The 27,875-nt window shown below is 39.6% G+C and overlaps 1 protein-coding gene across 1 annotated transcript in view; it reads left to right on the top strand.

The window, feature by feature from the left end:
- Positions 1-27,875, top strand: part of obscna (obscurin, cytoskeletal calmodulin and titin-interacting RhoGEF a) — a 56,779-nt gene that overhangs the window by 9,108 nt on the left and 19,796 nt on the right. The window contains exons 14-65 of the mRNA XM_053236049.1: positions 33-305; positions 589-852; positions 1,379-1,645; positions 1,736-2,002; positions 2,116-2,382; positions 2,476-2,742; positions 2,843-3,109; positions 3,199-3,465; positions 3,890-4,156; positions 4,250-4,516; positions 4,607-4,873; positions 4,977-5,243; positions 5,445-5,711; positions 5,791-6,057; positions 7,083-7,352; positions 7,451-7,729; positions 8,359-8,616; positions 9,271-9,537; positions 9,624-9,890; positions 9,987-10,253; positions 10,348-10,614; positions 11,256-11,522; positions 11,621-11,887; positions 12,009-12,275; positions 12,375-12,641; positions 12,766-13,032; positions 13,171-13,437; positions 13,561-13,827; positions 13,927-14,193; positions 14,317-14,583; positions 14,722-14,988; positions 15,084-15,350; positions 15,504-15,770; positions 15,866-16,132; positions 16,244-16,516; positions 17,058-18,716; positions 19,849-19,906; positions 19,992-20,104; positions 20,761-20,870; positions 20,968-21,168; positions 21,763-21,857; positions 21,941-22,114; positions 22,779-22,938; positions 23,132-23,239; positions 23,325-23,489; positions 23,587-23,745; positions 24,002-24,179; positions 24,280-24,393; positions 24,472-24,639; positions 25,185-25,287; positions 25,705-25,834; positions 26,666-26,771. Coding sequence (XP_053092024.1) covers positions 33-305; positions 589-852; positions 1,379-1,645; positions 1,736-2,002; positions 2,116-2,382; positions 2,476-2,742; positions 2,843-3,109; positions 3,199-3,465; positions 3,890-4,156; positions 4,250-4,516; positions 4,607-4,873; positions 4,977-5,243; positions 5,445-5,711; positions 5,791-6,057; positions 7,083-7,352; positions 7,451-7,729; positions 8,359-8,616; positions 9,271-9,537; positions 9,624-9,890; positions 9,987-10,253; positions 10,348-10,614; positions 11,256-11,522; positions 11,621-11,887; positions 12,009-12,275; positions 12,375-12,641; positions 12,766-13,032; positions 13,171-13,437; positions 13,561-13,827; positions 13,927-14,193; positions 14,317-14,583; positions 14,722-14,988; positions 15,084-15,350; positions 15,504-15,770; positions 15,866-16,132; positions 16,244-16,516; positions 17,058-18,716; positions 19,849-19,906; positions 19,992-20,104; positions 20,761-20,870; positions 20,968-21,168; positions 21,763-21,857; positions 21,941-22,114; positions 22,779-22,938; positions 23,132-23,239; positions 23,325-23,489; positions 23,587-23,745; positions 24,002-24,179; positions 24,280-24,393; positions 24,472-24,639; positions 25,185-25,287; positions 25,705-25,834; positions 26,666-26,771 — 13,161 coding nt within the window. The remainder of the gene's footprint in view (positions 1-32; positions 306-588; positions 853-1,378; positions 1,646-1,735; positions 2,003-2,115; positions 2,383-2,475; positions 2,743-2,842; positions 3,110-3,198; positions 3,466-3,889; positions 4,157-4,249; positions 4,517-4,606; positions 4,874-4,976; positions 5,244-5,444; positions 5,712-5,790; positions 6,058-7,082; positions 7,353-7,450; positions 7,730-8,358; positions 8,617-9,270; positions 9,538-9,623; positions 9,891-9,986; positions 10,254-10,347; positions 10,615-11,255; positions 11,523-11,620; positions 11,888-12,008; positions 12,276-12,374; positions 12,642-12,765; positions 13,033-13,170; positions 13,438-13,560; positions 13,828-13,926; positions 14,194-14,316; positions 14,584-14,721; positions 14,989-15,083; positions 15,351-15,503; positions 15,771-15,865; positions 16,133-16,243; positions 16,517-17,057; positions 18,717-19,848; positions 19,907-19,991; positions 20,105-20,760; positions 20,871-20,967; positions 21,169-21,762; positions 21,858-21,940; positions 22,115-22,778; positions 22,939-23,131; positions 23,240-23,324; positions 23,490-23,586; positions 23,746-24,001; positions 24,180-24,279; positions 24,394-24,471; positions 24,640-25,184; positions 25,288-25,704; positions 25,835-26,665; positions 26,772-27,875) is intronic.

The raw sequence follows: 27,875 nt of genomic DNA, 5'->3' as shown, positions 1-27,875 counted from the left end.
ATAATACTCTTTATATTCTTTGCTGATCTCAGGTCAGAAAGTGCTTATCTTGGATGAACTGGAGGATGTTGAATCTCTGGAAGGGGAAACTGCCATATTCAAGTGTCGTATCTGTCCAAGTGACTTCACAGAGGTTAAATGGTATCTTGATGAGACTCTGCTCTATACTAATGATTTAAATGAGATCCAAATGATCCATGGTGGCTACCACACTCTTACCATCAAAGAACTTGCACGCAAAGACACAGGAACAGTATCTTTCGAAGCTGGGGACAAGAGATCTTACGCTTCACTGCTAGTAAGAGGTAAGAGGTACCAATTCTGTGGCAGGCTGTGCGATCTAAGTTATGTTCACATATTTTCCACATCAGATTACATGATGGATTCTCTCCTGATTGTCTTATGATGGAATATCATATTCTGAGATTTTGGTCCAGAAAATTCTGTGACAGTAATTAAGGCTGAAATTTCTATGATTTTTGTCTGCGACACATTATCATGAGGAAATCAGACACTGTCAAGCAGCATTTAGACAGAATAAACTTAAAGCAGTGTTGAGGTTGATATACTGAATATTGACTTTTTCAGAAAGACGCCCAACAATTATCAAACCATTAGAGGACACTGAAGCTATTGAGGGAGGAAGTTTAAATCTGGTATGCAAGACCTCAAAACCGTGCCATATCCTGTGGTATAAGGATGGCTGCTTAATGTGGAATTCCTCCAGCTATTTCATGAGTCGCTCTGGAAATGAGGCCAGGTTGACCATCCGAGAGGTCAAAGACACTGATGCAGGAGTGTATGAGTGTAACGCAGGATCCATCAGCACCAAAGCTACAGTGACTGTTAAAGGTGGAGCTTCACACAAGACAAAAACTTGTTGATCTGCATTCATAAGTCCTTAATAATAGTGTAATAGAGGGAACGTCAATTCTGTAATGCATATTTTGAGGCCAGATACTTCCAGAGTTTATAGATATCTTGTTAAACCAGCTGTTTAAAGTACCCCTGAAATCAAAATAGTTTTTTCAGAGCTTTTTATACCTGTCCCTTAGTGTTACAGACACCAATACAATAGTATATTTAGAACAAATTAACAGCAGTAGCAGTTTGTAATCTGATTAGCAGCAATACATATAGGTTTTTGGAGTAAATATGCCAAAAATGAAAATTAGACTCACAGACTGTGCTTAGATCTCTAATGTTATTGGTGGTCTAGTTTACATTGGTTTAGGTACCATACCTGGCATCACTTGAATGCAAACACTGCTCATGTTTTCCAAATTAACAATGTTTTCAGACATGCTCATGGTCTAAAACCTTAAAAGAATCCAGTTGATGTTTACCCTGAATCTGTTCTCTGTTTCGTCATTATTAGCCGTGCCTGCTGAGTTTACAAGGCAGCTTCATAGTCAAGAAGCTGATGAAGGAAGTAGTGTGACACTGTTCTGTGAATTCTCTGTACCTGGCGTTCAGTATTTGTGGCGTAAAGGAGCCGAGACGCTCAGGTCAGGAGAGAAATACCTGATGAAGCAAAGGAAAAATTATCTTTCACTTACAATCCACAATGTGAAACTTGAGGACTCAGGGACTTATACGTGCATTTGCAGAAACCAGCGGACTATGGCCACTGTTACAGTCCATGGTAAGATATGATAAACAAAAAATATTTTCAAATAATTATTTTTGCTTTACAGTAGGACAGTAGGGTAACATCTGCCATTGTTGTTGACAGCTATTCCCATCATATTCATCAAAGAACTTAAAAATCAAGAATCAGAGGAGGGCATGGCCGTGACATTACGCTGTGAGCTCTCCAAAGCTGGAGTACCAGTGGAGTGGATGAGGAACGAGGAAGTGCTCAGCCCTGGGATGAAGTATCAGATGCGACAAATAGTAACCATACAGGAGCTGGTAATTAGGAATCCAGTGCCAGAGGACAGCGGAACCTACAGCTGTGTGTGTACTGATCAAAGGACCAAAGCCACAATTAATATAAAAGGTTGGCCATGTTTTTGGACATTTTGGTAAAAAAATATATATATATATATAGCATTATTAGTAGCATTGGTGTTATAAATAGTAGAAGATTGACTGTAACTGTTGTTCTCCTAGCTCAACCCATTACCTTCAAACAGAAGCTTAAATCTCAAGTGGTTGAAGAAGGAAACAGTGTCACCTTGCACTGTGAGGTATCAAAACCTGGACTTCCTGTAGAATGGAGGAAGGGCCAAGAGTTGCTCAAGTCTGGAGAAAAGTACCGGATGCGACAAAGAAGTTGTGTGTTAGAGCTAAAGATTTTCAATTTGAAATGCGAGGACAGTGAGGTATACAGCTGCTCGTGTGGCAATGTCCAGACATCAGCTAGGGTTACTGTTAGCAGTAAGTGTCACAAAATCTTATTCTTGACTTGAGGATTGTCAGGGTATGACTGTAGTTAACGCTTTTGTTATTGTGGTGAATTATTTTCTGTAGAGCAGCCAATCAGTTTCACAGAGAAGCTAACAAACCTGGTCGCTGAGGAGGGCAAGACTGTGACCTTGCACTGTGAACTGTCCAAAGCTGGTGTTCCAGTGGAATGGTGGAATGGAGAAGAGCTTCTCCAACCTGGACAAAAGTATCAGATGAGAGAAAGAGATGCAACACATGATCTTATCATCTATGACACTGTGCCTGAAGACAGTGGAGTCTACAGATGCATATGTGGAAATCAGAAGACCAAAGCAATGATAAAAATTGTTGGTAAGAGAGTCAGTTATTACTCAGTTTTATGTTTCATTTTTGCAAAGTATGACAATTATACCAGTCACCTAATTACATGGCTTGATTTTTGTTTTTGGAGGTGTGGCTGCTACTTTCAAGCAAAACTTGAAAAACCAAGAAGCTTTTGAAGGAGGAAGTGTTGTACTAAGATGTGAGCTCTCTAAAGCTGGAGTACCTGTGGAATGGTGGAAAGGTGAAGAGCATTTGATGCCAGGTGGGAGATATCAGATGAGACAAGACGGCAAGTTTGCTGAGATGGAAATCACAAATATTCTTCCTAATGATGCTGGAATGTACAGTTGTGCTACAGAAAACCACAAAAGCTCTGCAGAAGTGAAAATCACAGGTACTCACCAAAGGTTTACTTAAATCAGTTTAAAACACATTCTGTTTTGTTCAGTTGTTGGATTGAAAAGTTTGTTTCTGCTGCCTCAGCTCTTCCGATTACTTTCAAACGGGAGCTACAGGATCAGGTTTGTAAAGAAGGGGACATGGCTGTGTTCATCTGTGAACTGTCCAAACCTGGGGCTCCAGTAGAGTGGAGAAAAGGAAGAGTTATTTTGAAACCAGGAGAGAAGTACAAGATGAAGCTGGAAGGAAAGTTAACCAAATTGGAAATAAACAACCTGGAAGAGGCTGATTCTGGAAACTATTATTGTAAAACCAGAGATGTACAATCAACAGCTGAACTTACTGTTCAAGGTAAGATGCATAAGGCACAATACAGATTGCACAATAGATTCCTAAAACCCGTGTTGCATATATTTGTATGTAAACAGTTACATGCCATATACTAACTAGCAACAGAAGAACTTCTGTTGAAGATTCCATGATCCACCACAAGATTTGGAGCACCAGAACATCACATCTGAACTTCTCTCCATAAGATCATATTTAACTGCCTTTCAGAGATTCGTCCTATTTTTGTAGTCATATATTTGCCTTAGCAGATACTTCCATTGTTGCTTGGAGGAAGACGGTGGTCTGGTTAAAGTTTAAGAAAAAGTGTCTAAATAAAAATCAAAATGTCAGAAACCACACTTTATTTACTAATGTCTTCTTGGACTCTTTGTCGTTCTTATGCTGGAACATGTTGAAACCCAACAATTTCCATGGCTTTTTGTAGCACTTCCTGCTACCTTCAAAAATGTTCTGAAGAACCAGGAAGCTCAAGAGGGAAACAGCATCAGTTTGCAGTGTGAACTTTCCAAAGCTGGAGTACATGTGGAGTGGTGGAAGGGAGATGAAATGTTAAGAACTGGGGAGAGGTATCAGTTGAGAAAAAAGGATGCAACAGCAGAATTGTTAATAAGAAAAGCACAGCCAGAAGATAGTGGAATGTATCGCTGTGTTTGTGGAGAGCAGAGTACTGAGGCACACATCAAAGTCAATGGTAGGAAAGACCTATTTTTCATACCTTCACACAGGACACCATTTAATGCATAAAAGCAGATTTCCTGTAGATGTAAACTGTTGTTTTGTGTAGCTCTGCCAATCACTTTCAAGCAAGAACTGAAGAACCAAGAAGCTGAAGAAGGGAACAATATCACATTGCGTTGTGAACTCTCAAAATCCGGAGCACAGGTAGAGTGGTGGAGAGGAGAAGAACTGCTCAAGCCTGGGGAGAAATACCAGATGAGACAAATGGCCACAAAAATGGAGCTTGTCATCAGAAAAGTAGTACCTGAAGATAGTGGCGTCTACACTTGTGTATGCCCAGATCAGAAATCCAATGCTGTAGTTAAAATAAAAGGTATGAACCACTTATATCAGGATACCTCATTACGCAGACATGTTGACTAGCATTCTTCTGATGACGCATGTATAATTTGCATGTTCTCAGCTTTACCAATAATTTTCAAACAAAACCTGAGAAACCAAGAAACTGAGGAAGGCAAGAGCATCACTTTACGTTGTGAACTTTCTAAGCCGGGAGCTTCGGTGAAATGGTGGAAGGGTCAGGAGGAGCTGACTTGGGGTGAAAAATACCACATGAAGACCGAGGGAAAGACTGTTGAGATGGTTATTAGGAATGTTTTATGTGAGGATGCTGGCGTATACAGCTGCACAATAGGAGATCAAAAGACAACCTCAGAAATCAAAGTTCGGGGTACGTTCTGCTACAGTCACAACGGGTTAATTAAAAATGGATTACTTTATTCATTCATTGATATTCTTCCACATGGATATGTCACATTTCTGTGGGTTTGTAGCTCTACCAGTCACATTCAAACGAGAGCTCCAAAATGAAGTTTCCAAAGAAGGGGGAACTGCCATGTTTTGTTGTGAACTCTCAAAACCTGGAGCTCCGGTGGACTGGAGGAAAGGAAGAGTTATTCTGAAAGCAGGAGATAAATATGAGATAAAGCAAGATGGAAAAATCGCCACACTTATCATACATAATATTGAGGAAAGTGATGCTGGATACTATTCCTGCAAAACCAAGGATTCTGAGTCGACCGCTGAGCTTTCTGTTCGGGGTAAGGCATGCAGGTTTCTCAGTGGTGCTAGCAAAGCTGGCTTTTGATGGCTCTTCCTTTGCTTTCTGTGGCAAAGTGCTTTCCTTTGCAGTGCACATAAATCTGCTTTTTGTGCTCTGAGGCTTTGCATGGCTTTAAATTAGAATGTAGGCAAGCTAAGTCTCTCAAAGTTATTTTTCTTCCTTTGGCTACTATTTCCAGTTCCACCCATTATTTTTAAAGTGAAGTTAAAAAACCAAGACGTTGAAGAGGAGAGCAATGTACGGCTGCATTGTGAGCTCTCCAAAGCTGGTGTTCCTGTTCAATGGAAAAAAGGGGAGGAACTGCTCAAATCTGGACTCAAATATCAGATTACACACCAAGATACTAGAATGGAGCTAATCATCAAGAAAGCAATGCCTGAAGACAGTGGAGTGTATAGTTGCATATGTGGGGATCAGAATACTAAAGCCAACATCAAAGTTTTTGGTAGGATGAAGTCTTCTCAAGCTTTTATTGTCACTTGAGTGATTGTTTTGCTTCCTCATATACTATTTTGGTTGTTTAGCCACTCCGGTCACATTCAGACAAAATCTAATGAACCAGGAGGCTCCAGAAGGAGGGATCATAGTCCTGCACTGCGAGCTTTCTAAACCCGGGGAACCTGTGCAGTGGTGGAAAGATGAAGAGGAGCTTAGTAACGGCTCTAAGTACAAGATGAAGCAGGATGGGTTAGTCGCTGAGTTACACATCCGGAACGTGCTTCCTATGGATGTTGGGGAGTATAGCTGTGTCATCGGAGACCAAAAGACAACAGCTGAAGTTAATGTCAGGGGTAGGTCCAGTGCAACCTGTTTGACTTCCTAAATGAGAAGGTGTTAATTTTAGAAATGCAGGTAAATTTATTGCAGTCATGTTCTCATTCATTATGTATCCATTACTCATTATGCATGCCCAAATACACCTGCTTCATAATGTAGTAAATGGAATATCGTTGAACAGAACATTTCTTTGTTAAAAATTTCATGCTGTGCTGCTCAAACACATTCCCATTCTCACATTGCACCCATTTTCAAATGAAGAGAAGACATCTGAATTACAAACAAAGTAATTCATAACTGATATCTATAGGCATTACCAAAATACTATTATTTTTCCTGATGAGTATTTTCATCATAATTGTTGTTGTTATACAGTACAACCTCAATATTCAATTCAATTAAATTGTATTTGTATAGCAGATGTAGATTTACATCACAACCCAGAGGCAAAAGTGGCGAGAAAAGACCTGAGATGCCAAGAGGAAGGAAAAGATTAGGCACTGGCATCACATTAGGAAGCAGGAGAACATGTAAACTGTATCTCGACAGAGAGTTATATAATGTTATTAAAATGGCTTTTAATAACATTATAAGTGGCAACCAACAAACATTTAAGCTTTTTAAATATGTATATGCACACATAGGGTCTTAATCAGGTACAGTATCTGGAAACTGGAGGCCTAACAACCATGTTGGACCATTGATGTGTATTTACTAATGTATACAGGTCTGATATAATGTCAGAATTCCATGTGTTAGCATAAGTTTTGTTCATCTTTTCCTGACAAGGAAAGGAAAAAAGTTTATGTAAAAAATTATCTTGCAGCTCAAAGACGTTACTAGCTTTTGCAACCTGATTGTACATGGATCTCTCCTATTTATATAAAAAAAAAAAGTTTGTATACAGATTTTTCTAAATCTGAACTCGCAATTGAAATCTATAAAGATTTTGCTGCACTTCAAATGAAAAAAAAGAGATCCTAGAAAGATCTAAGATCCTGCATTTAAACCCCTTTTCATGACTCCACTTTCCACACAGCTGCAGCCTCTGTGTTCTTTGAGAAAGAACTACAGGACCAGGAAGTGATGGAGGGAAACTCTGTGATGTTCAGTTGTTTGCTGTCAAGTCCTAATGCACCAGTGGCTTGGAAAAAAGACTCACAGCAGATCACACAAGGTGGCCGATTTACTCTACATCAGAAGGGCTCAACGCAGGAACTTGAGATCAGAAAGCTAAGGCCTGAGGATGCTGGTGTGTACACATGTAGCACAAGGGGAAAGACGACATCAGCACAACTTAGAGTGATTGGTAAATGGAAAATGATTTATTTACAAAAGCACAAAGAACTTTTTATGAACTTTCTATCACCATGGTAAAGGATTTTCTATCAAACTTTTATCTCTTAGAGCGTGTGAGAATTGTGAGAGAGCTACGGGACCTGACTGTAACCGCAGGAGATGATGCCCATTTTGTGTGTGAGCTTTCACATAGCGATGTCACTGATGGAGTGTGGTGGCTCGACTCCACTGTTCTGCAGGAAAATGAAATGAATCAGATGAGGTGCTGCGGTCGTGAGCATCACCTGACCCTTACCATGACAACATCTGAGGAGTCAGGTATTGTGGCCTTTGTGGTAGGAGAAGAGTGGACTTCAGCTCGTCTACGAGTGAATAGTAAACCCAAAGGTGAGAATGGCCTATTTACCCTTAGGACATTTTCAAGTCTGAATTAGAACAAAATTAATACTTTTAGTTCATTTGCTGTTTGGTGTGATTTGGTTTCACACTGGATATAATTAAACAAACCAGAAAGCCAAAAAAAAAAGGTTTCTGAGAGGTGTGTACAGCTGAAAACTTCCTCACAACACTCTTCAATGTTTGATACACTTCATGAAGTCGAGTCAATTCAGGGTTGAATCACTTTCTCATTACAACTGAGCCAGTTGTAGTGAGAAAGAGTGAGATTTGATGCAGATGGAGACAACCTCACTCAGACGCTCTCGGGCTGTTTGTTCCACACTGGAGTGTGATTGGTGTTCTCACCTGCCTAAAGAACCTGACAGAGGAGGAGAACATACCAGGGGTCCATTCAAACAGAGTAAACACTGCATATGTGAATCCCTGACTTATTTAAAGCTCAGTCAGATGCCAAAGAGTGTTTTCCAATAATTATAGCAGTTGTTCAAAATAGAAAAAAACAAAAAAAAACCCTCAAAATTATGATATACTGTCTTAGAAAAAGTTACTGATATAATATAAAACTACTGATACATCTATGCATATGTACATTATATCATCTATCCTCTATCTAACAGTTTTGATAGAAGAGAAAATGAAAGACATGGTCGTTTTTGAGGGCGATACTGCCACATTATCCTGTGTTACCTCGGATGACTGCACGCCCATCACATGGAAACGAAACAACGTCACCCTTCTGGCGGGGGAAAAGTATGAGCCTCGTAAAGAAGGGAAGCGCAACCTGCTTTTAATACATAGAGTAGAAAAAGAGGATACTGGGGTTTATATGTGTGACACAGGAGACATGCAAAGTATGGCTGCTCTCACCATCAGAGGTAAGTCTAATGTAATCTGAACATTAAGGTATGTTCTTGTTTAATTTCTGGACCATGGCAATCAAACTCATTAAACTTAATCCAATATTTGGACAACCTGGAACTGAAATGTCATGAATCTATGAAATATAATTTTTTTTTTTACATAAAATCTTTTTTTTTTTTTTTTTTAAATCTATATAGTTTGTAAAATTCATAGCAAATAAACAGTATAAAAGTTTAATACTGCAGGTTCTCCATTGCTGTGAAACCCCTAAATTAGTTGTTTTGGAAAGAGACATGGTTACAGCATCAAATTTTTAGCTTGCTACCGAAGAGTTACATCATTAGCACATTTTAGTTTATTTCTCTAGTTAATCTAGTTTGTCTCTAGTGGAGATAACCTTTTTTTTCAAATATTTCACTTTAATTAAAGTCCACAAGACAGATTTAATTTAGAACAATTCATTTGTTTAGAACCTTTATTGGGCTGCTCCCAGCCCACAGGCTGTATCTTTGACACCCTTGTTCTAGAGTGCTATCAAAGTTACTAAACATTATAATGCCAATTGTCAATGTATGATTTGTAAGGGATTATTTTTATTTAAATCCTGTTGCTTCTTATTTGTGCATGGATCGTTGATGTTGAAACTGGACCTATATTCTGTGTCCTAGAACGTCCACTTTTCTTTCATGAGGAACTTCAAAATCAGCAGGTGGAAGAGGGTGAAACCGCCTTCCTGTGCTGTGAGCTCTCTAAACCTGGAGTTTTGGTGCACTGGAAGAAGGGAGGTGTTTCGCTTAGACCAGGAAACAAGTATAAAATGAAGCAGGATGGTTGTGAAGTACAACTTCAAATCTACGACCTGGAAGTTCAGGATAGTGGCATCTACAGATGCTGTGTGGATAGCATTGAGACGAAAGCTAGTCTTAGTGTCAAAGGTATTCTACATAATGTGAAAAGCGTATTCAGTAATCAAAAATGTTTTCTGTTAATGCAGTCTAAATTAAAGCCACCTTTTTTCTAGAACAACCTCTGTTCTTTCGTGAGGAACTCCAAAGTATGGAAGCCGAAGAGGGTGAAACCTCATTCCTGTGCTGTGAGCTCTCTAAGCCTGGAGTTCCAGTGCAGTGGAAGAAGGGAACCGTGCTGCTGAGACCTGGAATCAAATATGAGATGAAGCAGAATGGTTGTGAATTAGAGCTCCAGATAAATAACTTGAAATGTGAGGACAGTGGAGTCTACAAATGTTGTGTTGGTAGCCTAGAGACAAAGGCTAATATCCTAGTAAAAGGTAAAGAATATAAAATTCAAGGATAATATGTTTTCCACTGGATGTATACATATTTTACGAAATAAGTTGAACAACTTTTAATGTAATACCTTCCAGAGCAACCACTGTTCTTCTCCGAGGAGCTACAAAATCAGCAGTTAGAGGAGGGGGAAACCGCCTTCTTGTGCTGTGAGCTTTCTAAACCTGGGGTTGTGGTGCAGTGGAAGAAAGGAACAGTGCTGCTTAGATCTGGAGACAAATACGAATTAAAGCAGGATGGTTGTAAACTGCAGCTTAAGATCCATGATGTGAAGGGTCTGGACAGTGGAAATTACAAATGCTGTGCTGGTGGCTTGGTTACTACAGCATCTGTTATGGTAAAAGGTATGTCCATTCTCTGCGTAATACTGTATGCAAATTCCGCAAAATCTTATACATAAAGTCATCCAGATTAAGATTGTCCATTTTACTATTTCAGAACAACCCCTGTTTTTCCATGAGGAACTTCAAAATCTGGAAGCAGTAGAGGGTGAGACCGTCTCGCTGTGCTGTAAAGTCTCTAAACCTGGAGTTTCAGTGCAGTGGAAAAAAGGAGCAGTAGTGCTGAAGCCTGGAAATAAGTACGAAATGAAACAGAATGATTGTGAATTTCAGCTTAAAATCCATGACTTAACAAATCATGACAGTGGTACCTACAAATGCTGTACAGGTGGCATTATGACTACAGCATCCCTCGAAGTGAAAGGTATGTGCAATACATTTTTAGGATCATGATGTTAGGTAGAAGATTCTGTCAATAAAGCCAAAATTTACATTTACAATTACAGAATTTGGCAGATGCCCTTATCTAGAGCAAGTGCTTTGTAGTCTCTAACAAAAAAATATACTCATGCTCATGCAAGTAGGCCAGGGTCTAAGAATACCATTAACTTAAAACCCTTAGAGATGAGTTAGTACGTGTTGGTACAGCAATACAATTACTACGTGTTTTTTTTAAATTAGTGCTCATTTAACTGCTTAGTGAAGAAGTATGTCTTCAGTCTTTGTTTGAAAATAGCCAGGGGAAGTTCATTCCACCACCAGGATGCCAGGACTGAGCAGAGTCTTAAAGAAGTGTCTTCATTCTGTCTTGAGGAATAGTGGGTCAAGTTGAGCCATGCTAGAGGCTGGAAGGGAACACGTTGTAGAACAAAATATCCATTCACATACTAGTCTAGTTATGTAGCAAGTTGTTTACTCACCAAATGGATTATCACTGGTGATACAATCCGGTCATTCATGAAGCTTGATATATGTCATGGAAATCTACTCTCTGTGTTTAGGTTCCTTGTAATTTAACCACTAAACAATGATGTAAACTCATCTGATGTATTTTGTTTTATGCAGAACAGCTGCCATTCTTTCTTGTGGAACTCCAAAGTATACAAGCAATGGAAGGAGAGACTGCCTCGCTGTTCTGTGAGCTCTCTAAGCCTGGAGTTCCAGTGCTGTGGAAGAAAGATGCAACCCGTCTGAGGCCTGGGGGTAAATATGAGATAAGGCAAAATGGCTGCAAATTACAGCTTAAAATACATGACTTAACACATCAAGACAGTGGTTCCTACAAGTGCTGTGCTGGTAGCCTTGAAACCATGGCATCTCTTGAAGTGAAAGGTACATGGCATTTTGGCATAATGGTGACTGTATTTAAGAGTATGGGAATAATGTATACTAGCAATAAACTGTAGTAGTAACCCTTGAATTCTCTGTAGAAGTACCAGTATACTTTCGTGAGGAACTCCAAAATCTGGAGTTGGAAGAAGGTGGAACTGCTTTGCTAACCTGCGAGATCTCTAAACGTGGGGTTGCAGTACAGTGGAAGAAGGAATCAGTCCTGCTTAGACCAGGAAACAAGTATAAAATGCAGGAGAATGGATGTGAACTACAACTTCAGATTCATGATCTGACATTTGAGGACAGTGGTACTTATAGATGTTTGGCCAATACTGCAGCTACCACAGCAACTGTTCTTGTAAAAGGTATGCATAATCATTTTTTATTATTCCACTGATTAATTTATCCATACATGCAGCATTAACCTCATAATAACTGAAAAATGTTATACAACTATTTAACTACATATTAATCTGTCATGTTCAGAACAACCTTTGTTCTTCTACAAGGAGCTCAAAAATCAAGAAGCAGAGGAAGGTGAAACCAGGTTGCTGTGCTGTGAGCTCTCGAAACCCGGGGTTTCTGTGCAGTGGAAAAAGGAAACGATGCCCCTGAAGCCTGGAGAGAAGTTTGAGATGAAGCAGGATGGATGTGAACTGCAGCTTAAGATCCATGATCTAAAAAGTTCAGATAGTGGCTCCTACAAATGTTGTGCTGGTAGTCTGGTCACCACTGCATCTATTGTTGTGAAAGGTATGCTGTTGAAGAGCAGGAACATATATTTGACAATAAGTTTTAAGAACTCTATCACTGGGAGAGAAATTTGACCACCGTGTTCTTTGTTCTCTCCAGAAAAACCTTTGTTCTTCTGTAAGGAGCTACAAAATCTGGAGGTGGAAGAGGGTACAATTGCCTTGCTGTGCTGTGAGCTCTCGAAACCTGGAATATCCGTGCAGTGGAAGAAAGGAGCACTTCTTTTGAAACCTGGAGAGAAGTATGAAATGAAGCAGGATGGATGTGAACTGCAACTTAAGATCCATGATCTAAGAAGTTCTGATAGTGGGTCCTACAAATGTTGTGCTGGTATACTCACCACGACAGGCTCAATTCTAGTAAAGGGTAGGTGGTGTACTATGGCAAACACAAGGGTAAATAAAGTTGGAACATGAATTTGACAACGAGTTTTATGATATCCATCTTAGTGAGAAAAAAACCTGACCACAATATTCTTTGTTCTTTCCAGAAAAACCTTTGTTCTTCTGCAAGGAGCTACAAAATCTGGAGGTAGAAGAGGGTACAACTGCCTTGCTCTGCTGTGAGCTCTCTAAACCTGGAGTTGCAGTGAAATGGAAGAAAGGAGCACTTCTTCTGAAGCCTGGAGAGAAGTATGAGATGAAGCAAGATGGATGTGAACTGCAGCTTAAAATCCATGATCTAAGAAGTTCTGATAGTGGCTCCTACAAATGCTGTGCTGGTAGCCTGTTCACTACTGCATCCATTGTAGTGAAAGGTATGTGGTTTTAGGTGACATAGTTGTTGTGACCAAATATGGTTGAACAAAGTGCAGGTACATATATTTGACAATAAGTTTAATGTACTTTGTTGCTGTAAGAGAAAAGTTGACCAACATGTTCTTCCTTCTCTCCAGAAAAACCTTTGTTGTTCTGCAAGGAGCTACAAAATCTGCAGGTAGAAGAGGGTAAAACGGCCTTGTTGTGCTGTGAGCTTTCGAAACCTGGAGTTGCTGTGCAGTGGAAGAAAGGAGGACTTCTTCTGAAGCCTGGAGAGAAGTATGAAATGAAGCAGGATGGACGTGAACTGCAGCTTATGATCCATGATCTGAGGAGTTCTGATAGTGGTCCCTACAAGTGTTGTGCTGGTATACCCACCACGACAGGCTCAATACTAGTAAAGGGTAGGTGGTGTACTATGGCGAACACAAGGGTAAATAAAGTTGGAACATGAATTTGACAATGAGTTTTATGATATCCAGCTTAGTGAGAAAAGACCCGACCACCATGTTCTTTGTTCTTTCCAGAAAAACCTTTGCTCTTCTGCAAGGAGCTACAAAATCTGGAGGTAGAAGAGGGTACAATTGCCTTGCTGTGCTGTGAGCTCTCGAAACCTGGAATATCCGTGCAGTGGAAGAAAGGAGCACTTCTTTTGAAACCTGGAGAGAAGTATGAAATGAAGCAGGATGGATGTGAACTGCAACTTAAGATCCATGATCTAAGAAGTTCTGATAGTGGGTCCTACAAATGTTGTGCTGGCAGTCTGGTCACTACAGCATCTATTGTTGTGAAAGGTATGCTGTTGAAGAGCAGGAACATATATTTGACAATAAGTTTTAAGAACTCTATCCCTGGGAGAGAAATTTGACCACCATGTTTTTTGTTCTATCCAGAAAAACCTTTGTTCTTCTGTAAGGAGCTACAAAATCTGGAGGTAGAAGAGGGTACAATTGCCTTGCTGTGCTGTGAGCTCTCGAAACCTGGAGTATCGGTGCAGTGGAAGAAAGGAGGACTTCTTCTGAAGCCTGGAGAGAAGTATGAGATGAAGCAAGATGGATGTGAACTGCAACTTAAGATCCATGACCTAAGAAGTTCCGATAGTGGCTCTTACAAATGTTGTGCTGGTATACTCACCACGACAGGCTCAATTCTAGTAAAGGGTAGGTGGTGTACTATGGCAAACACAAGGGTAAATAAAGTTGGAACATGAATTTGACAATGAGTTTTATGATACCCATCTTAGTGAGAAAAGACTTGACCACCATGTTCTTTGTTCTTTCCAGAAAAACCTTTGTTCTTCTGCAAGGAGCTACAAAATCTGGAGGTAGAAGAGGGTACAATTGCCTTGCTCTGCTGTGAGCTCTCAAAACCTGGAGTTGCAGTGCAGTGGAAGAAAGGAGCACTTCTTCTGAAACCTGGAGAGAAGTATGAGATGAAGCAAGATGGATGTGAACTGCAGCTTAAAATCCATGATATAAGAAGTTCTGATAGTGGCTCCTACAAATGCTGTGCTGGTAGCCTGTTCACTACTGCATCCATGGTAGTGAAAGGTATGTGGTTTTAGGTGACATAGTTGTTGTGACCAAATATGGTTGAACAAAGTGCGGGTACATACATTTGACAATAAGTTTAATGTACTTTGTTGGTGTAAGAGAAAAGATGACCAACATGTTCTTCCTTCTCTCCAGAAAAACCTTTGTTCTTCTGTAAGGAGCTTCAAAATCTGGAGGTAGAAGAGGGAAATACTGCCTTGTTGTCCTGTCAGCTCTCAAAATCTGGAGTTGCCGTGCAGTGGAAGAAAGGAGATCTTATTCTGAAGCCTGGAGAGAAGTATGAAATGAAGCAGGATGGATGTGAACTGCAGCTTATGATCCATGATCTGAGGAGTTCTGATGGTGGCTCCTACAAATGTTGTGCTGGGAGTCTGGTCACCACTGCATCTATTGCGGTGAAAGGTATGTGGTTTGTTGTGACCAACACAACAAATATGGTTGACCAAAGTGCATCATTGTGGAAGAAAATTGACCACCATGCTCTTTGTTCTCTATAGAAAAACCTCTGATTTTCTGCAAGGAGCTTCAAAATCTGAAGGTAGAAGAGGGATCAATTGCCTTGCTCAGCTGTGAGCTCTCAAAACCTGGAATTGCAGTGCAGTGGAAAAAAGGAGCTCTTCTTTTGAAACCTGGAGAGAAGTATAAAATGAAGCAGGATGGATGTGAACTGCAGCTTATGATCCATGATCTGAGAAGTTCTGATAGTGGCTCCTACAAATGCTGTGCTGGTACCCTTGTCACGACATCATCCATTGTAGTGAAAGGTAGGTCATATGTTGCGACCAGCACAAGGGTAAATAAAGTTGGAACATTAATTTGACAAGACGTTTTATGATATCCACGAATTCTGCATAATGTTTTATGATGTTCTTCTTAGTGAGTAAAGAACTGACCACCATGTTCTTTGATCTCTCCAGAAAAACCTTTGTTCTTCTGTAAGGAGCTTCAAAATCTGAAAGTAGAAGAGGGAAATACTGCCTTGTTGTCCTGTCAGCTCTCAAAATCTGGAGTTGCGGTGCAGTGGAAGAAAGGAGATCTTCTTCTAAAGCCTGGAGAGAAGTATAAAATGAAGCAGGATGGATGTGAACTGCAGCTTATGATCCATGATCTGAGGAGTTCTGATGGTGGCTCCTACAAATGTTGTGCTGGCAGTCTGGTCACCACTGCATCTATTGCGGTGAAAGGTATGTGGTTTGTTGTGACCAACACAACAAATATGGTTGACCAAAGTGCATCACTGTGGAAGAAAATTGACCAACATATTCTTCATTCTCTCCAGAAAAACCTTTGTTCTTCTGCAAGGAGCTTGAAAATCTGGAGGTAGAAGAGGGTAAAACTGCCGAGCTCTACTGTGAGCTCTCTAAACCTGGAATTTTTGTGGAATGGAAAAAGGAAACTATGCTGCTTAGACCAGGAGGCAAGTATGAAATAAAGCAAGATGGCTGTAAACATCAACTTAAGATCTATGGCCTCAAGAATCAAGACACTGGGAGCTACAAATGTTGTGCTGGTAGTTTAGTGACCACAGCGTCTATCACAGTCAAAGGTATGTGTTTTAGTAGAGTCAGTGCAATTTGCAAATTTGCAATTTGAAAATTAAAACTAGAATCAAGAGATGAGTTGTGTGAGACAAAACTACAGACATGTTCTTCTTCAGTTCCAGAACATCAAGTATTTTTTTCTAAGGAGCTTGAAAGTCAAGAGGTAGAGGAAGGCAAGACTGTAATGCTGTGCTGTGAGCTCTCCAAACCTGGAGCTTCAGTGCAGTGGAAGAAGGACACCGTTCTTCTGAAGCCTGGAAATAAGTATGAGATGAAGCAAAATGGCTGTGAACTACAGCTTAAAATTTATGACTTCAACACCGAAGATTGCAGTGTTTACAAGTGCTGTGCTAGCAAAGTGGAGACAACCGCTGCTGTTGGTGTAAAAGGTCCATTTGCTTTACTAAGTTCTTTCTGTTCTGTACTTTCACTGCTTACTTCACTGCTGCACATTCGCGAATATCTTTGTGTGCATGCAATTCAAGGAAGCTTGTACTCATTTTTAATAACCATGCTACTGATACTGATGCTGCTCGGTGCGTTTGGGTTGCTATGCTAACACTCTCTTTTAAACATACCATTTAAACACCATAAGATGTTCCCAGTACTCGTATTGTAGGAAGACACTGTAGTTCCTACTCTAGATATTTTACAAAGCACAGTTTGCACTCTGCTTTGCTTTGAACATTAATTGGAAATACCTCCAGATCGCTGTCGTCTTGTGCCATTTGTTCATTAGAGTGACAATGTACACTAGGCTTAGTATCACATGGTATGTTTGTTGAGTATGAGTACAAGCAAATGAGCACAGTAAAGGAATGATATCCATACAAGTATTGGAATTGATGCATCCTAGTAAACTATTAAAGAAAGATTTTCTTGCCTTCTTGATAATTGTATGCTATTATTTTTCCTGTTACTGCCATCTAGAGTTTCCAATCAAACCTAAGGACATCCCTCAGGTACCACCACGCTCAAAGGGCAAGAGATCCCAGCAAGGTCCTATGCTAGATGGAAAAAGCAATGTCGTTGAACCAAAAATGTCACCTGTAAGCCAGCAATCTGCTAATACTATACTAGAGCAATGGCAGGGTGACCATTTGGATCATAGTGTAAAGAGGACAGAGGAGCAAGACTTTGAGAAGAACACATTAGTGAGGGAAATGGTGAAGGAAAATGAAAGATTCTCTGGGAAGGACGAGGTGATGGTGGATATTAGGAAGCCCACTCCTTCTCCTGATGATCATGTTACTGCAGAACAGAGTAACAGAGCAGAGAGGATTGCAGTTACGACTACCACAGACATTTCTATCATTCAAAATCGAGACATTATAAAGCAAGAACCAGAGTGCAGAGATACCACAGAGCAGAAAAGTGAGACTCAAGGCAAAATTGTACCACTAGCACTACCTCGCTACAAGGGAAAGTTCACCCAGCCACAGATTGTTCTTCAAGGGCAAGACAATGTTCTGGAGCCAAAGAAACAGGTTTTGGTCATGGAGCCATTTGACGAAACAACTACCAGAGGTTCCTCAGATACTGAGGATTTCGGAGATAAAATGACCAAAGAGAAAAATAAAGAAACATTAGTAAGGCAAGAAGTAAAAGAACAGAAACCATGTGTCCATAGTGAAAAACATGCAGCACCTGAAAAGATTCAATTCTTAAGTGAAGTTGAGGAGCAACTTGCAGAGAAAGCATCATGTCAGCATATTAAGGATCAGGAATACAAGAAGCAACATATCAGTGTAGGAAAAACAACAGATCTTTCTGTTAAACAAGCCCTGCAACAGAAAGCAGAGTCAGCTGTGCAGATGCGTTTTACAGAGCAGACGAACATGAATCAAACGGAAGAGGCCCCAGAACCTTTAACAATTCAATCTCAGGAAAAGGTAGCAGCTCAAACCAAGGTAGAGGGTCTGGTTGTTGGTGCTGTCAACCGTAAATCTTGGGAAGGGATCACCAAAGTTTGTGAAGTTGCAGAGACAACAAAGCACACCAACCGTCCAGAACAGCATGCTCAAGAACCCTCTGGTATAGACGTAAGTCAAGAGGATGAGACAGAGATGCTAGAGGCAGCTATCAAGATCCAAGCTGCTTTCAAAGGCTACAAGGCTCGAAAGGACATGCGGCCTGTTTTCAAGGCAGTGTTTAAGACACAGAGTGTGGAGCTGAGTGAAACATTTTGTTTGGACTGTATCGTTGAGGGTAAACCCAGCATAGTGCGGTGGCTGAAGGATGGCGTTGAGATAAAGTCTGGGAAGCGCCACAAGATCAGCCATCATGAAGATGGTAGGTGCTTGCTGGTTATAGCTAATGCAAGTTTCAAAGATGCAGGGATCTACACTTGTGAAGTTGCCAACAAGTTTGGTACTATTAGTTACAACGGGAATGTGACAGTCAGTCATCCAAAGAAACCTATAAAAGAAACTGCACAGCTGTCAGCAACAGAACCGACTCCTGGAAAAGAAACTGGGCAGATCTCCAATAAGGAAGAGGACTCACTTAGGCTCATCTACGATCTGCCTACAGATGTCACTGACAGAAGAATTCAGGAGAAAAGGAAAAGTCTCATTTCAGTTAGTTCTAGTAAGTTCCCTTAAAAAGTTGTTTCAAATCTATGCATGTTGCACATGTCCACATGTGATAAGTGATAAGTGAAGTGACTTGTGGCCAAGTATGGTGACCCATACTCGGAATTTGTGCTCTGCATTTAACCCATCCAAGTGCACACACACACAGTAGTGAACACACACACGGAGCAGTGGGCAGCCTTTTTTGCTGCGGCCCGGGGAGCAGTTGGGGGTTCGGTGCCTTACTCAAGGGTCTCACCTCAGTCGTGGTATTGAGGGTGGGCGAGAGCGCTGGTCATTCACTCCCCCCACCTACAATCCCTGCCGGACCTGAGACTCAAACCCACGACCTTCAGGTTCACCTTCAGGCTGCAAGTCCGACTCTCTATCCATTAGGCCAATGTTAATGTTAAGATGTCAGAACAAAATGAATATTCTCCATACAGGTGAACAAACAAAATTAACAAACCACCAACTGTCATTACCAAAACTGTTTTTTTCCCATTGACGTAAAACGTTTACCTGACGTGACTTACCCCAATATATATGCTTATAATTACTTTCTTTGTGGAAAGGTGGGAAATATTTGCTCTTATAAGGCAGATGGCGTCTGTGTTGTTTATGGTGAAGCTGAAGGGAATCAATTGCTGTCTAAAATGTACCCAACATGCTTCGTTGCTAAAAGCGAAGGAAAAGCTGACACTGTACGTGTATGGCTGCATCAGTTAGCTAGCTAGCTGGTTAGTGTTCTTGGTTGGGGAACAAATGGAGTACACAGCTGAGTATTCATCCATTTAGGTTATGATATGCAGCTCAAACAGATGGTTGTAGACCCTGATACAGTTTACTGATGACTTGCATTCTGTATGTCGCTTTTAAGTAAGAATTCATAAACGTTTAGATAAAATGTATGCTACAGATGCTGGAGTTAGTGTAGTGTCAAGGCATCTCTTCACTGCAGCAATCTAAGAATTTTGCAAGCATTGCTTTGTCCTGTGAAAATCGATACACTTTAATTTCTGAAATCAAGATTGTTCCTGGCATGAAGGAACATGCAACATCTGAACAACGTTTTCCTAATTTTAATTTTTAATTTTTAAATTAATGTTTTTTTTTTTTTTTTTTTTACTTTTTGTTGTGTTTTGTAGCATCCTGTCCTTCAGATTATGACACTGCCCCTGATGTGGATACAGGCAACATATCCAGGTAAGAAGACCTGATTATAAACCTAATATTAATTTTAAAACCATAATTATTATAAAAGAAATTGAAATTTTGTGGGTTTTTACAGAGAAAAAGAAGTGGAAAATACAAAACCCAAAACACAGCTGTCTAAACATTTAGAAGAGGAAAACACTATCAGCCCTCAACCACAAAAAATCATTGGACAGTTAAAAGTAAAAGGTCGGCCTCTTCTTCCATGCCTATCTTAAAACTATTTTAATTGATATTAAGGAATGAAAGCTAATCCTATGTTCACACTAGCAGCTGATAATGTTGCTTGTACTGTACTAGGTACATACGCTCACCAGAACCACCAATGAGCTCTGCTACTTCCTTCCAAGCTTTGCTTTTCTTCCTAATGACTCTATACTCATTTAATGACAGGATAAGATGAAACACAGTCATAAACTTTTCTTCAATTTTTGCTCATCAAACAGTAAATGGAACTAATTGTGAGTAGGAACTAAATTTGTGAGTTGGGAACTTAAGAAATTATCGTCATAGGATTAGTCTGCGTTTGGGTTTGTCACTTTTTTACAGAGTCTTACCTAATTTGAATAGAATTGAGAAAATCTCAGTTCAAATGTCGCTTATTGCGCTGTCTCTGAAATCGTGTCTGTGTCACGCAGGTAGAGAGAAAATGATGGTCGCCTGTAACTTTATCGTTTGCTAGTGTGAATGTAGGGTTAAGAATATAGCTTTATTCATTAAAAAAATTAACTACAAAGTAAAGAAACTGTACTTGGACAACTTCAGGACAGTTTGCATATACAACCGGCTGTATCTTGCTGAAAAATTTCTTCTCGATTGATTAAATACAAATTATTTTTTCACAGAAGGAAAGTCAGTAGGCAAAACTCCATCTCCTAAATATCCCCATGGCCTCAAGACCTCATCCAATGCAGAGTCACTCTCAGAGTCAGACGAGGATGATGACAGAGAGGAGGTAATATCATATTGCTATAAGCATTCTATTGTTCTACATTGAGTTCTATGTGATGATTTTTTTGGTCATCATTTGACACGTGGAGTTTCTTCCTCAGACATTTGATATCTATGTGGCCAAAGTGGACTGTCACCCCATCGGAGGCAATAAAGAGACCTTTATTCTTAAGGAAGGCCAGTTTGTGGAGGTCCTCGATTCTGTGCATCCTGTGAAGTGGCTTGTCCGTACTAAACCAAGCAAAACCACTCCATCCAGACAAGGATGGTTGTCTCCAGCATACCTTGAGAAAAAGACAAAGGTTAGCATTGTTCTGGCGTCAGCAGATAAGTTGAATTCTTCTTCATGAGCAGGGATGGAAAATGTACAGAGAAATACGATACTCTGTCAGAATCTTTCTCAATTAAAAGTAGCTGTACAGAGCCAAAAATCTACTTGAATGAAAGTCAAAAAGTATTTACATTTAAACATACTCAACTATTCAAGTTCATAATTCATAATATTCTGATAACTCACACACCGAGAATTTTAAGAGACGATTAAGGCACATTATTAATGAAAACAAAACTTTAAAAAGTTGGTTTACAAAACAAAACTTGTTAGCAAGTTTAACTAGCTAAATTACAAAACATGACTAGCTAGCGAATTTAAAACCGTAATTTAAAAATGTAAATCCAGCAAAAGAGAAAATCTTACTAAGAAAAAAAAGAAATCTCATGGAATTTGAGATTTGTATCAAGGCCAAAGTTTCTCTTGTACCTGTATTTGAATATCAATAATAATTGAGTAAACCACAAATCTTCCAAACTAGTACTTAAGTACAGTAACGAAGCACATTTGCTCAAGTATTTTCCGCTTCTGTCCCTGACCCATCATGTGATGACTCTTTTCGAAGGAATTTCTTTCTCTGGTGCAAGAAACAGAGACAAAAGATGCTTCTGAAAAAAGAAGGAAATCACCCTCTAAAGATGAATATAGAGAGACATCAAGGTGAGTTAGCACATGCAAGTTTATATGGTTTGCAATACTTTACGAAAACTTAAATATCAATTTTATATGCTTTTACTTTTCAGGCAGTTGATCAAAGATCTGCTCGATAGTGAAAACGAGTATGTGAGAGAAATGAATTTCTTTGTGGAGCACCATTTACAGCACGTAGAGACAAGCTCCAAGGTTCCGCTCACTATTCTTAGCCAGAAAGAGTTCATATTCCGCAACACGAAGGACATCGCAAGCTTCCATGAATGGTAAAGTAAAGTGAAAAAAAAAAACATGTTTATTATGCACTGTTGGTCAGAAGGTGATGATTAAGTTTCTATAACAGCAGCTCTGACAGTATAGCAGCTCAGGTGGATTATATCGCAGGTATATTATACGTATTATACAGCTCATTCACAGGAACTTGTACAGCGGACGCTCCACATAAACAGATTTTAAAAACGTGTTGTCATATGAGGACACATTTATTTAACATTTATGTAAGGAGTCTCCAGTGTCAGTGCTTTGTAGCAGTCAGAGGAAAGGTGTAATGACTCTTTATAGTCTCAATAAAGTAAAGGAGAACAGGAACTTACTTGTTCTGTGGACATTCCACAACGTTAGATGCAATGATCAATGGATATGAATTTTGAATTCATCTCCATTGATCATTTTGAATTTTGAAAAGTATGAATTTTTTTTTTATTGATGAAAGGTTGTAGCATTGGGAACTTGCTGTGATATAAGAGGAATAAAACACGTTGCTGTTACAGGAAAACAACAAACTTCAGGGTGTTAACAGTGACCGTGCTTGTTGATTGTTTTCCTATAATAGCACCACACGGAGTGTTTTATTCCTTGATTAATATCATTATTTACTGTTTTTGTTGTGGTAAGTCTAGTGAGTCATCTCAGCATATTTCCATCTTGCAGTTGTATTTTACCGAAGCTAAGCCAGTGCGCCACAGATGATGACGTGGCTCAGTGTTTTGTAAATTACGCCCCAGACTTTGAGATGTATCTTCAGTACATTATAGGCCAGTCTCAAGCTGAGGCCTGCATCTCAGACAAAAACACACAGCACTTCTTTAAGGTAAGTACATAGTTTTCAGTGCTGGTAGTTTGGCTGTAGCTTAGCTATTTTAAATTATTGTAGCTTACATAATAGTTACAATTGCAAAGTAGCTTCCCCACTGTTATAAACACTGAAAGTTTTATAGATAAAAAAAACAAAGTTCGCTTGTCCCACAAGAGCATACTGGAATTAAAAATAATATGTTTTTCAGCAATATGCCAACACTGCTTTTGCACATCTGGATACTCGAGTCTTTAGTGTCAGCACGTATTTGGAGAGACCTTTGGAGAGGCTTGAAATGTACAAAACTCTGTTCAAGGTAGTGTTATAAACTTTATAAAATTATAGTAATTTCTGTAAACTACCATAACAAAGAAAGTTGCGATTTCGTTGTTTATTTGCAGGAGTTGATAAGAAACAAAGCAAAGAGTGGCCAGAGCTGTTGCCTACTCGAAGACGCCTTTTCCATGGTGTCCAGCTTGCCTTGGCGTGCAGAGAACGTGCAGCATGTGTCCCTGATTGAGAACTATCCAGCACCTCTCAAAGGGCTTGGAGAACCAATACGACAGGTGCGTGATCAGACAATGGAACTTCATCAACACGTCACCTCAGTGCGCTAGATGTTGCTCTCATGATTCATGATCGTTTGGTTGTTTTCCATCTCAGGGTTCCTTCATTGTATGGGAGGAAGCACCCGGGACTAAAATTTCACTCAGGGGCCACCATCGTCATGTCTTCCTGTTCAAGGACTGTATCGTCTTCTGCAAAACGAAAAGAGACTTGACCACCCAGTCCATATTCTATGTCTTCAGGAACAAGATGAAGGTAATTTTGGAAAATACACACAAGACACACTCATACAGATAATTTAGTTGTCATAGAAGCTGGACGGTGGTGCAGTGGATAGTGTTGCTGCCTTACAGCTCCAGGGTCCCTGATCTGATCCAGAGCAGAAGAAATCTGGAGTTCATGAGCTGGTGTTACAGTATCTTTGAACAAAAGACTCCTGATAGCTGTTTCAGCTGTTAATTAATATAAGCTGCTCTTGTTGTAGTAAAAAAAGATTTTCCTTCTTGTGCAGCTGAGCGATGTGGATTTGAAGGATACGGTAGAAGGGGACGACCGATCCTGGGGCATCTGGCATGAGCATCGAGGTACAATCCGAAAAGTCACTCTTCAAGCTCATTCCGTGCTCACCCGCTTGTCCTGGCTCAGAGACCTTCGAGATTTGCAACAGCGCAGCAAACTTGTATCATGGAGTGAGTAAAATTTGCAGTAAAATTCCATCACACATTGGTCTAATAAAGACTCTTTAACAAATAGCTGGTTCATTAAATGTTTTAATTTGTATGTTGACAGGTGCACCATGCTTCGAGCTGATTCTTACTGATTCTGTAGTTAAACTTGGACAGACCATAAAACTCATTTGCAACGTCACAGGAATCCCTAAACCTGTGGTTACTTGGTACAAAGGTAATATTTACTTCAGCATTCTTCTCAGAATTTTTGGAACTGGAAATCCTGGCACTTAAATGTTTCCTGCTTTCTCAGATGGCATTGCTCTGAAGGATGACCCGCATCACATCATCTCAGAGGGAAATTTAGGTGCTTGCTATTTGGTTCTGACTTCTGTGTCCATGGATGATTCGGGTCAGTACATGTGTTATGCAGCGAACCCCATGGGGAACGCTAGCACCCTGGCCAAGATCGTTGTTGATGGTAAGCGCAACAGTGATCTGGATAGTAAACTTACTTATACTCAACCTACCAATATGCACTTTGATGTACATCATGACTACGCTGAGCTACACCAGTAACCTTGCTGAACAGTGAATACAGAATCACCAGAATCACAATGTTTGTGTTTCTTGAAAACAATTTTCCTTCTTGGAAAGAATGTTCTTGCAAGGACATGAGAATAGTCCTGAGGTATCCATTATTGCCTTTAGTGCTAGTAAACTAGAATGTCTCTTTTTCTAGCTATCTGACTAGGTAATCAGAATCTTCTCCTAATGAAAAGCAGAACAAATCTTCAAATTAAGGAATGTTGAGCCATCATCTCTTACAGCAGCTTTCTCATGTCCTTGCAAGTTTGTTACCAGAAGCTAACCTGGTAAGAACGTTTTTGTTTTTCCATGAGCGCAAATTGGTATTGAGAAACACCCCATGATTCTGGTGACTCTTTATTTGTTGTTTAGCAAGCTAACTGGCGTAGCTTGGTGTGCTGAAGCGATAACTCACTGTCTGTAATTTTCACTTTACAGTGCCTCCTAGTTTCACAACCAGACTTCAGAACACTCCGCTAGTGAAAGGGAAGGACGTGAAGTTGCAGTGTACAGCAGGATGTATTCCTCTACCCACTGTCAGGTGACGCCGTTTACATATCACTCAGTCTCTCTGTCCTGTTTTACTTCAACTACTTGTCAGGTGTTTTAGAGGTGGACAATATGACAAAAATATTATATCATGATTCTCAAAGGCATACACGATATCTATCATGATATATAGATTTATAAACGATTTTCCAGCAATACCTGTTCGATAATAGTTTATATAATGACTGAAAAAAAAATCTACCTCTGCAAATAAATAAATAAATTAATTAATTAAAATAATTTTAATCCATAAAATATTAAAATGATTTACAGGTTTTTTTACATCACTTTAGCTGCTTCTAGTCAGTTTATAATTATTTTTTAAAAACTCAAAATGTATGATGATATTTATATTAAATCATCATATCGCTCAGCAATAAGTTGTTTACTATGGGTGTTTATGTCATAGGTGGTTTAAGGACGGCACACAGCTGGAAAAAAGCAAGAAATACAAGATTGACAGTGATACACAGACCGGAGACCTTTTACTGGTTATAAAGAAAGCAGAAGAGACAGACGTGGGACAATATGAGTGTGAGGTAACCTTAACCAACAAATCATATTTTGAATCATATTTTCCATTCTGGTGGCAACTGCATTAGTATCTCCATTCTTCAGTGGTACCCGTCTCACTGGGCAACGTTTTAGCTGAAGAAATAAACCGTTGAATAAAACGATAAAGTGTCATAAAAAGTCACTAACACTCATTATGCCACAGAGTTGTATACATTTCGAGAAGGAATTGATGTTTGGAAATGTTTATTTAGTATTTATGGAAGGAGTCTCCAGTGTCAGTGCTTTGTAACAGTCAGAATTAAAGCTGTAAATTTTACTTTTTTGGCAAATTTCTATAGTATAACAGGAATAAAACACTTGGGGACATGTTCTTTTAGAAAATTAATCAACTTTGGTTGACTCTGCTTCACGTTGGGCGAACATATCATGCTACCATTGATTATTTTCCTATAACAGCATGCCCTGTCTTGTTTTATTCCTTATATTGGTTTGCAAGAGGTTAAATTCTCTAGCAAGTTAGCTTTGGTTAAGTTATGTTACGTTAATTACGTAATTTCAGTTACGGAAAAATTCTGGAAATACAATATTAATAATTATACTGTATATGATTATACAGGTTACTTACTTTAATAAAGTTTCTTATTGGTGGAAATTCCAGTTTAGCCCATCATGTTGGGATTACCTACAGTAAATTTAACCAAAACAAGGTACATCAGTGGACAATTTTCATCTGAATTGGAGCAATTATTGACAAAAATGCTGTTCAGGTCACTGCTTTCCAACTGAAATGCAACATATGTGTGTATTTCTATGAATTTTAAACATTGTATTAGCCCACCCTGTCTGTGTTTTAGATAACAAATCAGATGGGCAGTGCTAAGTGCAAAGCGCAGTTGTACTCCACACCACCCCCTGCGACAGACAGCACCAAAGACCAACCACAAGCCACCTCAGCTCCAGGTATGAGGGTCCCATAAGGCAAGGTAAAGCAAGGATACTTTACCGCATTTACCACTGGAAACTATTGCTTACGGCAATGCAATGGTCTCATGGGTTTGACAGAGCACATACCAGTTCCACACACCTTCCATCCCTTTGTTACCCCGAGGTCATCTGTTATGTCTAACATCTGACATGAGTTCTGTAGTCAGGAGACCATGATCAACCAAGGAACCAAAGACATGCAGTAAAGCTGCAATCACGAATTTGTACAGCAATGAATTTCCATCAGATATGTGGAATATACAAATTTATACAATTGACTGGTTCATAAAGGTATCACAACAGCAAAGCTTCCTAGTTTATACACCTTGCCACCAGACTTGCTTCTTTTATCAAAACTTTTTATGAATTTAGGGAAAATAGCATGCCCAGTCTTCTTCAGAGTATCTTCTGTATTGTTGACATATCCTTGATTGTAGCTAGAAAGTACCCCTGTACGTAAAAACATTTTTATGCGCAGAATGAGAGTGAAAAACTCAACGAGTGCATTATTAGGGTGAATCCAAAAGTCCATTCCAGTCCAGTGTTCATTACACAGGTAGTCAGCAACAAACTTGGATAATCAATATTCATAACCGGAATAGTGTGCGAGAGTCAAAACCATGAAGCTAAACAGAACGCAGAACCAAGGCTAAGAAACACACTATAACATTGAACCAGAATTTGCAATGAAACAAGCATGAGTAGACATACTAATCAGTGAGCTAACACAGAACAGGTGCACACCAGAGAGGAACAAACCAAAGACAAAGATAAAAAAAACACGAGCTCTCAACTTTCATCGTAAATGGGGACAACACTGCTTGGATAGCTTATTCTGATTATATGACTGGTATTTGGGCCAAATGTGTTTACACAGCACTAAACATTTTAGATATTTGTAAAGAAAATTGATTCGTGTGGTGTTACTATGGCACTGTGCTGCTTGGAGAACACAACTCAGGGGATGTACATTTTTGACTGCGAACTATAATTTACTCAAATAGCCTCAGGTTTTCCATGAAGCTTGTGCTCAACCCACAGGTCCGAATTTGTGTAAGATGTCTGTGATGAAATTGGTTT

This window comes from Pangasianodon hypophthalmus, chromosome 8 (assembly GCF_027358585.1).
Source record: "Pangasianodon hypophthalmus isolate fPanHyp1 chromosome 8, fPanHyp1.pri, whole genome shotgun sequence".
In the NCBI taxonomy this organism is placed as follows: domain Eukaryota; kingdom Metazoa; phylum Chordata; class Actinopteri; order Siluriformes; family Pangasiidae; genus Pangasianodon; species Pangasianodon hypophthalmus.
Note: the sequence above shows the minus strand (reverse complement) of the source record. Positions and strands in the feature narration are given on the sequence as shown.